Source organism: Falco rusticolus, chromosome 5, assembly GCF_015220075.1.
Source record: "Falco rusticolus isolate bFalRus1 chromosome 5, bFalRus1.pri, whole genome shotgun sequence".
NCBI classification, from domain to species: Eukaryota; Metazoa; Chordata; class Aves; order Falconiformes; family Falconidae; genus Falco; species Falco rusticolus.
The window spans coordinates 76,534,580-76,547,654 of NC_051191.1; the positions used below are offsets into that span (position 1 = coordinate 76,534,580).

General features: G+C 39.0%; 1 protein-coding gene across 1 annotated transcript in view; it reads left to right on the top strand.

Annotated features, from left to right (window-relative positions):
* MPPED1 (metallophosphoesterase domain containing 1) overlaps positions 1-13,075 on the top strand; it is a 65,733-nt gene that overhangs the window by 27,125 nt on the left and 25,533 nt on the right. The window contains exon 4 of the mRNA XM_037390478.1: positions 9,068-9,293. Coding sequence (XP_037246375.1) covers positions 9,068-9,293 — 226 coding nt within the window. The remainder of the gene's footprint in view (positions 1-9,067; positions 9,294-13,075) is intronic.

Sequence of the window (13,075 nt, forward strand, 5' to 3'; positions counted from 1 at the left end):
TTGGAGGATTAATTATTCTCAGTAAAGCACTTTGAACACCTACTGCAAAGCACTGTACACAAACATTAACCATTGTTATTGGTGCTCTGCACCTTGTACAGTGACATGACACACAGTTCTTTGTAGTTTTCCCTTCCAGAAAGTGACAGCTGGGAGATACTGAAAGCACCTTTGTGGGATCTGAAGATCTGCACAGGAATCTTCAGCAGTGTGCAGAGAGATCCACACAGAAATCTAAAATATTTTTTAGTTGTTATTTTTTAACACAGTTCTTTTATCTCTTTTGCTTTCATTGTACCCACATACATGTTGTAAGCCAAAAATAAAATACTCTAAAGGACAGAAAAGCTGTTGTAGAAAATTATCTCCTCAGAAAGATATATTACATATATAACTATTTTTATATATATTATATATATAATATAAAATAGACTCTAACTATTCCAGGAAGTAAAAAAGAAAAAATATTTCTGAAAATGGACCCTATGGCTTATGTAGATGGGTTCTCAGACCACCAATTGCCATAATCTTAAGAGGACATGTCAAAAGAAGTTTGATCTAGGCAAACCTTGCAGCTGTACAGTTTTCTAGGTGTCTGGTTCTGACCGCTAGTGGACAGAAAGTACAGAGTTATATATCTTTTGGCTTGGCACTACAGCTACTCTAATGGCCTAGTTTGCAGCATGCATTGGGTTGGTTCTGCATAATTACAGGGTAATTAAATAAACCAGGGTAAAAGGAAGCCACTTTTCTTTTAGAAGTAATTTTGGCCAATTGTTAAACGTGTGTGGGTGTATATAAAACACAGTATATTAAAGAGCCGAAGTTAGACTATTATCAGGTATTTTGTAGTTTAATTTGCCTTTATCTGTTTATTTTAAGAAATCCTGTTTTGCAAATGTGAGCAGTGTTGTATGTGTTCGCTAGTTTAGTATTTGATATAATTACTGGCTTTTACAGTGCAAGAATATCTAGAGCTAGCAGGTTACAGATGACTTAGGAGGGAGTGTTCATTTACAGTGTTATTCCAGATTACACACCGTACAAAAAGTATGTTAATGTGAATTTCCCAGACATCAGCCCCAGTGTTTAAACACAGAACTGTCAAAGAGATGCTAAAAAGCAATCTGAGACAGTTATGCAGTCTTTTTACTATATCACTCACTGCTGTATTCTAAAAGGTTGAAATGAGAGGGAGAAAGCATTAAGTGGGCACTTATATGATTGTCACTGCTTTTAATGAATACTAAAAATTCTGCTCAGTACAATACCAGGAGAGAAGCAAAGCACATCTGCTTGTACAAGTTTGCATTTATCTTGGTGAAGTTGCAAGCTGGTAACAATTGTAAGCTGCAAAGGAGGTCACTGGTTGATAAAGATACCTAACCTCTTAGTACAAGAGGAGCCTAGACCATAAACATCATGCATTTGCTTTTGAATTACTTGCAGTGTTGATACAGTTTACGGAGAAGATGACTTGCTGATAGAATGGGATGCACCTTTAAGCACACAAGAATTCTACTTTGAACAAACTCAGATGCAGAGAAATAGCAAACAAAGGCATATTGTTCAGTGCTTTGCAGTATGCAGTTTGTAGTTCAAGTAATGGTTCCCCAGCTTTTCAAGTTATTTTGTAAAAATTATGTTCACCATAAAAAGGACCTACTGTAGTTTAGAAGTTAAGAAATGCTGTGATAATTTTTAATTGGTGCATAAACATGCAAAAAATTAGATGTTCAGTTGATTTTCTTAATTAGTAATCTGCAGTAATGAAAGGAATAAACAAAGATGTTACTAGCTAAACAATACATATATTCTTATACACGTTATATTACCAGAACTACTATTAGATTTTTACAGTGAGCAAGCAAAGGCTAAGAAATTTCCTGAGGAGGGCTTGCTGTAATTGAGAGAAACTCCATGTATGTACTTAAGAAGTTAGTAAGATGATAATACCTATATATATATATAAGCTATATATAAGCTATATATAAGCTAAATATGATACCCCAGTCTTTTTGATAGTAAAATAATCTCAAAGATTAATAGTTTACATTGATTTAGGAGATTTAAGGTGGAATTTTTTGTCTCTTAGACTTTGTGTTGGCTCTTAGGTGTCTCAGAAGATGCCACTTAAGGTGTCTCATTCCTTTGAAGCCTCTCCTTCAGATAGGCATTAGCCTTCTTAGACACTTTCAGGAAACTTAAGGGAATATAATTATCCTTGAGGCCTTTGCTCCTCTGCTGAATATAGTAAATGACCTTTGAGTCTGCTGGGCATTTTCAGAGGGATATTGAGAGACAAGCGTACAGAAGTCTAAAGCATCATACTTCTACAAGTTTTCTTTCTGTAAGGAAAAGATACCCTTTGCTACAACAGCTAAATGAAGTGCAAAATTATGTGTCTCCAGCATTTTTCTGTGTACAGAGAGAGATTACAAAAAAGAGAGGGGAAAATGTGGCAGGAAAGGTGAAGAGCCATGTAGCAGAGAAGAAGGAGAAGGAAGGGAAAAATCTCTCCTCCCATGTTAAGATAGAAGCTGAAAGAGTAGAGGGTGGCTTGGAGCCCCATTCCAAATTGGCAGAAGGCAAAAGTTGGATGTGGCCTGAAAGAGAAAGCCCTGAAGCCCAGGGCTGAATTGGAGCCAGTGTGTTTTTGACAGAATTTTGATGTGTAAATATTTCTGTTAGATTCAAAATCCAAATAGGATGAAGTGGCTAGAGGTTGATTATAGAGGAAAATAATTTTAATTTCTTGCAAGTTAGACATTATGGGAAGAAAACCCCCACGTATTTTAGGGAAAAAAAGTGAAATTTTTCTTAGAAATGAAATTCTTATTCACCCCAAAATATTTTAAACTGACATTTTTCTTCATTTTGTTTCCTTGGTAATGTCAGAATCACTACATGAATTTCCAAATATATCCCATTCCATCCAAGTAGTATTTTAATAACATTAATACAGAAGACTGTTTAAGTAAAACTTTTCCAACCAGGTTTAGTTGTATTTCATCTCCAGGTTATAGAGATATTTTGGCAGAAGCTTCTTAGGTGCCAGAAATAGGGGGATCCCTGGTCTTTGGGCAAAAACACTTGTTTTGGTTAGTCAAAATAAGAGAACAGGAAAAAAATATGTAACTTTCCCCAAAATTCATAACTTTTCTTTTTTTTTTTGGTTTTAAGATGTATCTTTGACTCCCATAGCATATGTTCTTGCATGTTTCTTGGCACTCCTGAAGGGCAGATCTATTTCTTATATGCTTGCTGCCTTAATTTTACTGGGGAATGAAATTTTGTCCTGGATATGTGTGCAGAATTCCTGTGACAGCTATAAATTTTATTTAATATCTTTGTATACATAGAGCTTCTGTATTAATACCAAGTTTGCTACCTGCCCACCAGCAAAGCCATATGCTAGCATCAAATGTTAATTGGCTATCAGTTGGGTATTTAGTCCTACTCATCTGCTAAATGGATAGTACAAGAAACTTATACCAAAGTTAATGGAACATACTCTCTAGTCCTGCTAAATTGCTTGTCTGCCATAGATTTGTTCCATTAGAATCACAACATGAAATGAGTTTTTAATTTCTTTCAGCATTACAGGCTCTTTAAAATTCTTGTCTGTTTTCCAGTGTAGACTTACAGAAACCTAGAATCAAACAGGATGGAAGGGACCTCTGGAGGTCATTGAGTCCAACCTCCTGTCTAAAGCAGGCCTAGTTAGAGCAGGCTGCTCAGAACCTTGTCCAGTTAAGTTTGAATATCTCTGGGGCTGGAGATGTAACAGCTTCTCTGGGCACCTATTTGCTTTCTGACCATTCTCATAGTAGAATTCTTTCCTTATGCCATAAGGAAATCTTTAATCCATAGTAGAATTATTTCCCGCTTGTGTCTCTTGCCTCTTGTTCTATCTGTGTGTGCCTGTAAGAAGAACCTAGCTCTGCCTTGTCTTTATCCTGAGGTGGTAATCGCAGACAGCAGGAAGGTCTTCCCTTCATCTTCTCTAGTCTGAACAGGCTCAGATCTCAGCTTCTCCCTGTGTGCCACATTGCCTGACCATCTTGGTGGCCCTTTGCTGGGCTTCCTTGAGTTTGTCAGTAGTTTTTATTTTACTGAGGAGCCCAGAACTGGACACCACACTCCAGATGTTGTCTTCAGAAGTGCTAGATAGAGGAGAAAGATCACTCCCTTTTTTCAGCTGGTTTAACTGTTAACTAATACAGGCCAGGATGTGGTTGGCTGTCTTTGCCACAAAGACACATTGCTGAGTCTTGGTGAATGAAGTTACTCCATCCTAGGTGCAGAACTTTGCATTTGCTTTTGATAAAGTTTATGAGGTTCCTGTCAGCCCATATTTCCAGCCTTTGGACGTTCCTCTGAATAGCAGACATACCCTCCAGAGTGGGTGAGCAGATCCCCACCCCTAATTCGTCTTGTCTGCAGAATTGTTAAAAGTGCACTCCATCAGATCATCCAGGCTGTTAGGGAAGTAGTATTAGCCCCAGCATCACTAGCTGAGGGATACCTCTAGTGGCTGACTGCCAGGTGGACTTTGGACCACTGGTTCCAGTGAGCCCAGTATTTGAGGTGATACTCCATTGACCTTATTATCCATCTTTGGCTCAGCAGTTTGGCTGTAAGGATGCTATGGGAGATTGTGTCAAAGGCTAAGATGAAGGCGAACAACATCCAGTCTTCTCCCTTATCCACGGAGCTAGTCATCTCAAAGAAAGCAATTGTGTTAGTCTCGGGTATGATTTACTGGTGTTAAATCAGTGACGGCTGTTCGCAATCACTTTTATGACCTTCATGTGCTTGGAAAACTACTTTGTAGGAGATCTGTTCCATAATTTTCCCAGGCCTGATGTGAGACTTGGTGGCCTGTAGTTCCTCAAATTTCCCTTCTTGCCTTTCTTGAAGATGGGTGGGACATTTGCCTTTTCCAGCCATTGGGAACTTTTCCGATCCCCGTGACGTTTCAAAGTTGATAGACCTGCGATAGACACATGATAGGCCTGTGTCCATCCATTGCAACATGCCAGTCAGGTGAGGTATCCCACCATGTCTCCATAATCCCAGACATCTCACAGCTGTCCACTGTGCATCACCTTCTTCCTCCTGGTTGTACCCCATGCTCTGTGTGTGTGCATACAGGTACCTGAGAGGAGCTCCAGTGAGGCTGCTTTTACAAGGGCAGTGCAAGAGCCAGGTGGGTTGTCCCCCAGCTGCTTCCTCACTGCGCCCATGCCTCCTCTTCACAGCATGACAACCCTTCGCCAACACACCTAATTTAAAACTCTTCCCACTGTATTAGTGAACCTGTTGGCAAAGATGGTCTTGCCCTGGTTTGCCAGGGGAATGCCGTCCTAGTGTAGCAGTCCTTGTTTGTCAAAAAGGGTTCTGTGGTCTTAAAAGCCACAGCCCTGTCCGCAGCACCAGCCAGGCACTGTTGTGTTGACTGTGGGATACATCCACTCCCACCTCAACAGTGAGCCCCCTCACTGGGAGTATTGAGGAGGCACCACTGGGGTCATATCCCCCTCACTGTTAGGTCAGGGCTGTCAGTCACCATTGATATGCTCAAGGTTGCTCTGGTGGTACCATTGGCACCCACACAGGTGAGCAGTCAGGGAACTTAATGTTTAGCATATGGCTGTTTTGGAAAAGAAGGCGGCAAAAAGAAAAAGGTAAACAGCTTAGCAAATGAAAATGTTAGGTGGTGCCTTTACTAAAGCTTGGTTTTGTGGAGTTTGTAAATGGAAGCTGAAAGGAACCCTCTGCAATGGGTACATTGTAGCTACTGCTGTCTTTGGTAGGAATCTTCCTTAGCAAAATGCAGTTGTTACAAGAAGCCACGAAAACCTGCATGAGTGGGAGTTCAGCATTTTCAGCTCAGTTTGTTTAACAAGGGACAGGAAATGTGCTTGGTGTCTTTTCTACCCAGCTTGTCATTAGCACCCACCAGCAGGTAGGGAATAAACTGTCAGCCTGGAAGTGTCTGAATTATCTCTGATCAAGAGCGGGTGACACAAAAAATAATAGATGTAAAAGTGGTTGTTCTAAAGCTATGGACACATGTAGAAACACAGCCATACAACAGCTATTAGGCTGTGTGCTCCCGGGGAGGGCTTGGTCCTAGCCAAGGACTGAGCCAAGGCTACAGACTGTGCAGCAGTCTGTGTCTAGGGATAAACCCCCATGTATTTCATAGAATCATAGAATCATTTAGGTTGGAAAAGACCTTTAAGATCATAAAGTCCAACCATTAATTTGTGTTGGAAGGACGTAATGGAATAAGAAAATACAGAATACTTTAAATAATAACATTAAAAAAGTAGTAGTAAGAAGTTGTAGGTCAGAAGTAGGAAAGAGTTGCTGCTTTAAGGTGGTTTTCAGGCAAATATTGATTAGATACTGCTAATGTCTGATGGATCTCAGTGCTGTAAAAAGTACTTGAAATGTTCAGCGTTTCTTGGGATTGTGCTGACACACCGTGTCGGACTGTGGTCCTGCTGCAATTGGTGTTGGTCCCTCTGAGGTCAGTGGTGGGAGGACCATGTTTGCATGCAAAGAGCTGTTGAGCGTTCAGTGTTGATTTCTGCATGTGGACTGGCGTGAGCATTGGTAAGTTTGGAGATCACACTGGAAGCAAGGAAGATGGGAAATGTATAGTCAGTATTGTGGTCTGATAGCTGAGGGCCATCATCTGCAGTGACTCAACTGGCATCTTACATGTATACTTCACACCAGCGATGCCCAGCCAAGAACAGGGTTTCAAAGATTTATACCTAAGGTTGACTTTGCATTTCGAGAACTCTTGGAGTAAAAAGCGAATCATGTTCTAAAGTCTTCTAGGGAACAAAGTTTAAACAAAATATTGTTAAATTTACATGCAAGCAGAAAAAAATAGCCATTAGACAAAAAAATTAAATTTAAAGGGTAAAGAGGGCTTGTGGAGACAAAGAGGGAAATAGGTTTAGCAAGTTGCTGCCTGTTAGGGAATGAAAGAAAAAAATCCCTGAGTTGCAAACTCATCAAAAACACAGTTGTTAATTGAAAAGCTGACAGACCTGTAACTACAGCAGCGTTTCTGGCCGCCACTATAATAAATGTAACTGTACATTTAGAGTAATTTGCTAATTTGCCTAAGTAACACCCACAGACAGCAACATGACATAAATACATTAGTGGAAGCAACAACTATAACCAGCTCGTACAGGTTCTTGGCTGCTAGATGGATGGATCAGATGAGCTGGAAAAGATTTACAAAACAGAACAGAAATGGAATTGTTAACAATACTGCGGCATTTTCTTTATTTTCCTATTTCCCAAGAATGCTTTAAGGCCTGTAGATGCCCATACATATTGTAGCATGTAAGTAACATTTTTAACTTGTGTGTGCACGTGTGTACACACCTGGAAAACTTGTAGAGATGGAGTACACATCTGTAAAATGCTAAGCATTAAAAAAAAAAAACAAACCAACAACATTTACATCTCACGTATTCTTTCAGGTAAATAATTGAATCTCCAGCATCCACTGTGTAATTTACAATGTCTGAGAAGACTTTCTGTTAATAAATATTCTAAAGGCACCTGTGTGTTGGGTCCACAGGAAAGACTGGAACCTGTACAATCATTGTTCCCAATACAGTTGTTACAGCTATCGGAAACTTATGCTGCAGAGTCACCCAAATCTTTTCATTTGGCAAATAATGAGTTCAGCCACATGGCATCTCCTCTGGGCTAGCACTGCTTTTGGTCTTCTGTTTCCATAACTGAATCCTACTCATGCCAACTTTTGCCATTGTGTATTGACTGGTGTTTTACATTTTCTAAATATCCTACCTCTAGGTAGGCTTGGGATCTTTACTAAAAGTTTCTATGTTATCAAAACCACATTTTAAAAATAAAAAATTACAAGGTTGCTGCTATGTAAGGTGGGTCTCATTTTCAATGAAGTATTTCTTTCTGGTCCCAGTCCTCCGTTCTGATCGTCTTCATCCTGATGCAAATTAATAGTACAGAAACAAAGCCAATGAATGCAGCTTTACACAGTTTCTGCCTTTTTTCCCTCTCAGATACGCTTAGAAAGTTTCTGTTAAGCTCTTTCAGACAGGTGATAACCTGCTCTCAAGGGCAAAATCCAGCTGATAGCCAAATGTGGAGTCAGGTGGAAAGTTTCATTTGCGGTGCTGCTCTCAGGAAGAATCCACATCTGTGGGCATATATATGCTTGCCTTCAGCAGGAGGTTGTTGTAAGGTTTTTCACTAAATACAGGTTGTAAAATGTTCTTGAACATGAGTCACTTTAAATTATAGTCCATGGATCCAAGGAAGTCACTGAGAAAATGGAGCAGGAAAAAAAATCTGGGATAGAGGTGAACTGCAAGACTTCTCTGTGGGATGTGGAGAGCTAAACCCAATCCCTGTCTTGCTTAAAGGCTTGATCTTAATGCCAGGGCAAAGGTGGCAGCAGACCCCTCTGGCTTACTGTGGGATGTGGAGAGCTAAACCCAATCCCTGTCTTGCTTAAAGGCTTGATCTTAATGCCAGGGCAAAGGTGGCAGCAGACCCCTCTGGCTTACCCAAGTTCTGAGTCTGTAAGGACCCGCTCAGTACAAGCTGATAGAGACCACAGCTCTGGGAGAAGACGGCTGATGTTATTTTATGAAGCGTTATGGCTGGTCTTCTTTGAACCCTAATTTCTGTCAAAGAGTTATCATCACTGTCACAGTAAGTGATACTTGCAGCACAAATGGCAATTAACCAGAAGTAAATAGTAGAGCAGAAGTCTGCAGACAGGTTTTTAAGGTTGATGAGTTGAAAGTAGTTTCAACACATTAATGCTAAGCATTCTAAATCACAGCATGCCCTGAAAAAGACTGTAATGTAATTTACCTGAAATCGCCAGGAATTACAGTAACACGTAGTAGGGATATGCTCAATTGTTTCAAATATGTCTGTGTATTATAGGAATCAATAATAGTTTGTGAGTGTGTCTTTTTTTCTTTGATCAGATTTTCCATAAAACAAATAATTTGTTTGTTTTTCACTGTTTTAGGTAGCCTGCCCTATGAATACAAGATTGTGATAGCAGGAAATCATGAATTGACCTTTGACCAGGAATTCATGGCTGACTTAATCAAGCAGGACTTTTACTATTTCCCCTCTGTTTCTAAGCTGAAGCCAGAGAGCTATGAAAATGTACAGTCTCTTCTAACAAACTGCATCTATCTTCAAGACTCTGAAGTGACGGTGAGGGGATTCAGAATATATGGCTCCCCTTGGTAAGCAGGTTTTTAAGCATACATAAAAAAAATATTGTTGATTGCTATCACATCAGCCATTTTGTATGCATCTGCTATATTTGGATTGCTGTGTTAGGAAGAAAAGTAATACTCAGATTGATAAAGTTTTTATATTTTCTTGTAATGAGTCATTCCTGTGACAAACTAATGTGCTTGTACTATGGTTATTGTTAGCAAATAGTGATGGGAGAACGGAAAGATAGTGGGCTCTTTAAACTCTCAGCCAGGAGCAGTTCTCTAACATACAGTCCATGCAGGGGTTTTTTGTGTCCAAAAATATGTTTTCTATACTTAGTGAATCTATATAAGTACAGGTTAATTGTATTGCAGGGGTACATTCTTTTGACGATTTCCATCCTACAGATATTAAGGTTCATTAGTGTATATCGTATCATATAACACAGGATGCTTGTGTCAGTATTTGTTCAGGCTTTTTTTTTTTTTACATATCCCTCAGAATCTTACTTTCTTTTATACAGTAATAGCTTTCCTCAAGGTATAGTTGAACTTCTAAACTAAAGTCAACAGATCAGTGGCTAGTATTCAATGGATTTTGCTCTACTGCATAGGGTGAACACTTAGAACTCTGTGACAGTATGGGATGTGACAGATGGGCTTTGGCTTCCTGACCTCCACTTGGACCTCCTATGTGCTGCTTCTGTGTCTCTTTACTTATATTACTTGACTACTATGTTATTTTCGCTAACAGGACTGTAAATTGGGTCTTTTATGAGCATTTGGTGTACATTTTAAAATAAGTAAAAATTTATTTCAAAAGGCAGGTTTTTAAGGGAATCTGTTATTCATCCTTTTAAAATCACATCAGGCTGGAATGTAGCAAACAAGTTGTCAAACCTGATGCATATACCCCAATGTGAATTTTCAGTGTGAATAAACTGTGAAATCTCTTGGATTATTTTTTTTTTTAATGAAAATTGGCATTTTCCCATTTGGTTACTTGAGATGGGTGTTAATTTTCTCTGAGCTTATTATTCTACATTTGTCTACATTAAATAGCTTCCCTCTTAAATGCGCCCTTCTCTCCCTCCCTCTTAGATCTCCAGATCTTTCTGGGTTTTTTTTTCAACCTACCCACCTGCTGTGTTGTAGTTCATCTGCCTCTTGTGTCTACTGTGTATTCAATCAATGTACAATTTACTTCATTTTCCAAATTATTAGGGAAGATATTAGATGGTATCAGTCCCAATATTAACTTCTGAGAAATGCCACTTGGCATCTCTTCCCATTTTGATGTTCAACTGTAAATACTGTAATTATGTTCTGTTTACAATATGTCTGGCAACTTCATATCTTCATTGCAATATTCGTAACCAGGCACCATATTTCCAGTGTCAGTAATAATTTTCCAGGCTGTAAAGTACCAAAAGTCTCACTAAAGGCTAGATAAATTAAATTAAAGCAAAATGCTGTCTATAAAGTAGCACTAAGTAGAGGCTAAAGGAAACCACTTGAACTTTCTGTGTATGATTAGATCTGTAAAAATCTGTTGAGAAAACTTTTGTCCGCCCACTAACCCAGAAATAATATTTCTGTAAAATCAGATCTGCCGCATTTCCTTTGTGCGTTAATCTTGTCATTTTGCACAAGTTGTCTAAGCTCTCTGGTATGACCCGTTCTTCATGAAAAAAGATTGCTTTCCATCTTTTATGTGTCTTCGGGTTATATCTAAACTTCCACACTACATGTTTCACAGTGTTGCTAACTCATCTCCCACCCCCTTATGGTCCTGGAAGATGAGTGTTGTAAGGTCCTTTGAAAATCTTTGCTTACTCCATATGGGAGAGAGTCTTGATGAAAGTCTTCCAGCCAAAATGGTTTTTTTGCTGGTTATTATGCAATGCTGAATGAAGTTTCCGTGCTAATTGATGTCATGTTCAGTGGAAACAGCAGCAACCACAATAATAGCAGTAATAATTTGCTCTTCATTAGTCTGTCAGACAGCAGATGCAGAACAAAAGTCACATCAGCCAGTCCACCAGTCAGAAAACTTAGGGTGAGAAACAGCTATTTTGTGTGGGTTAAACTAGCTGCCTGCTAGATTGAAGGATGTGGTACAAGTCTGTGCCTACTCTTCACTACTGTTCTTTAGCATTTCTTTTTGTTTCTATACTTCATTCACCCTGAAAAGGAGGCATGTCATAGCCTCTCTGGGAAATGAATCTCAGTTTCTTTCCATGTCATAGTAATGTAATCTCTAAAAAACTAGAACTTCTGTGAACTTCCCATGGTGAATCTTTTTTTGCCCTTGCATCATGAAGCCAGTCCTTTGGAAATCCTTATGAACCTCGTAAAGACTTTAAAATTTAGAGTTCTTTAAGATTTCAGAACTCAGTAAGAAAGCTAAATTTCATTCAGTTCCTTGTTTGGTATCCTAAAATATTTTTCTTTTCCAGCTTTGAAAATATGCATCTAGCTTTTTTGAATGGATTTGTTTAATTGGAGAACTCCTAATTACAGTTTATGTTTGTTGTCCATATATGACTATTTAATGAGAAGGTCAGCTACCTAGAAATTAAAAGACTGGGGCCCCAGATCCTGCCTTTTCGTTTCTGGTTACAGCCCTGACCTTCTATCTTACGTTGCCCTTTGTAAAAAGATGTACAAGCTAGAGATATCCTTCCTTTATAAAACAGCTTCATCAATAGTTGCAAAGTACTTTGAGAACACTAAAGTCTGAGTGAATGCCTACCTGCATTAACTTAGAGTGTTTACCTGTAGACATCTGTGTTTTTATGTGACCTGTACACAATTAAATTGGACTTCTGCTTACCATGTTTTGGTTGCACAGTAAACCATGAGAGCTTGATTGGTTTGCATCGCGTGCCAGTCTCTAAGGCCTTTTAAATACATACCATTTGTGTGTGGTTAAATATTTTCAATAGCAATTGGGTATTTTGACCTCTATTATTATCTAAAACTCAGCGGTTATTTTTAATTGCATAGAAGAAATGGGACACTTTTGTCTCAGAAACCAATACTCGTAACTCTCCTGGGCTCCAAGGGCAAGATTTCAAGTGCCAGATTGAGCCTCTACTCACTAACGAAAATTTAACTGCCTTAAATGTTAATTATGCTAGTATTATCATCAGGCAGGGAGCAGCCATTTTGAAATGCAAGCTGCAAAGCACAAAAGCTGCTATTTAGGAATTTGTATTTGCAGCACGGGTTTCTTGGACCACGGATCATGAGTATAGATCAGGAGGGAGAGGAAGTATAAAAGCATTAGATGCTTCATGGGAAACTTGGAATACCAAGATGTTAAATGTATCCAGAGCAACCTTGAATTTTAAGGGTGGCTGTGTTTGGCCTAGGGGACTCATACTTTTGACAGTCCACCATACAGTGTTGGTTTTCAGATCCGAATGAGCAGGGCATCAGTGAGAATGCAGTGTGCTTCTTTTTAGTGTAACTCAGATGCTGGGAGCTGTTGGATTTTTTCCCCGTATGAATCCTGGACACCATGTTTTTTTAAATAAAAAGCTAGGCACAGAAAGATGGACTCTGGGTTTCATCCCAGCAAAACCCAGGACATGGCCAGAACATATTCACGGACCTGGAAGCAATTTTGTGTACAGACTAGTCATAGTCTGCTATGAATGTAAAACAAATACTTTGGTGCTTCGATAGCATTTATTGTAAATTGGAAAGCATCTGGTTGGACAGTACTTTTAAAAAACCTTATTTATTCTGGACTACTATGAGAAAAGTCAAATTGACAGATTGAATAACCCGAATAATTC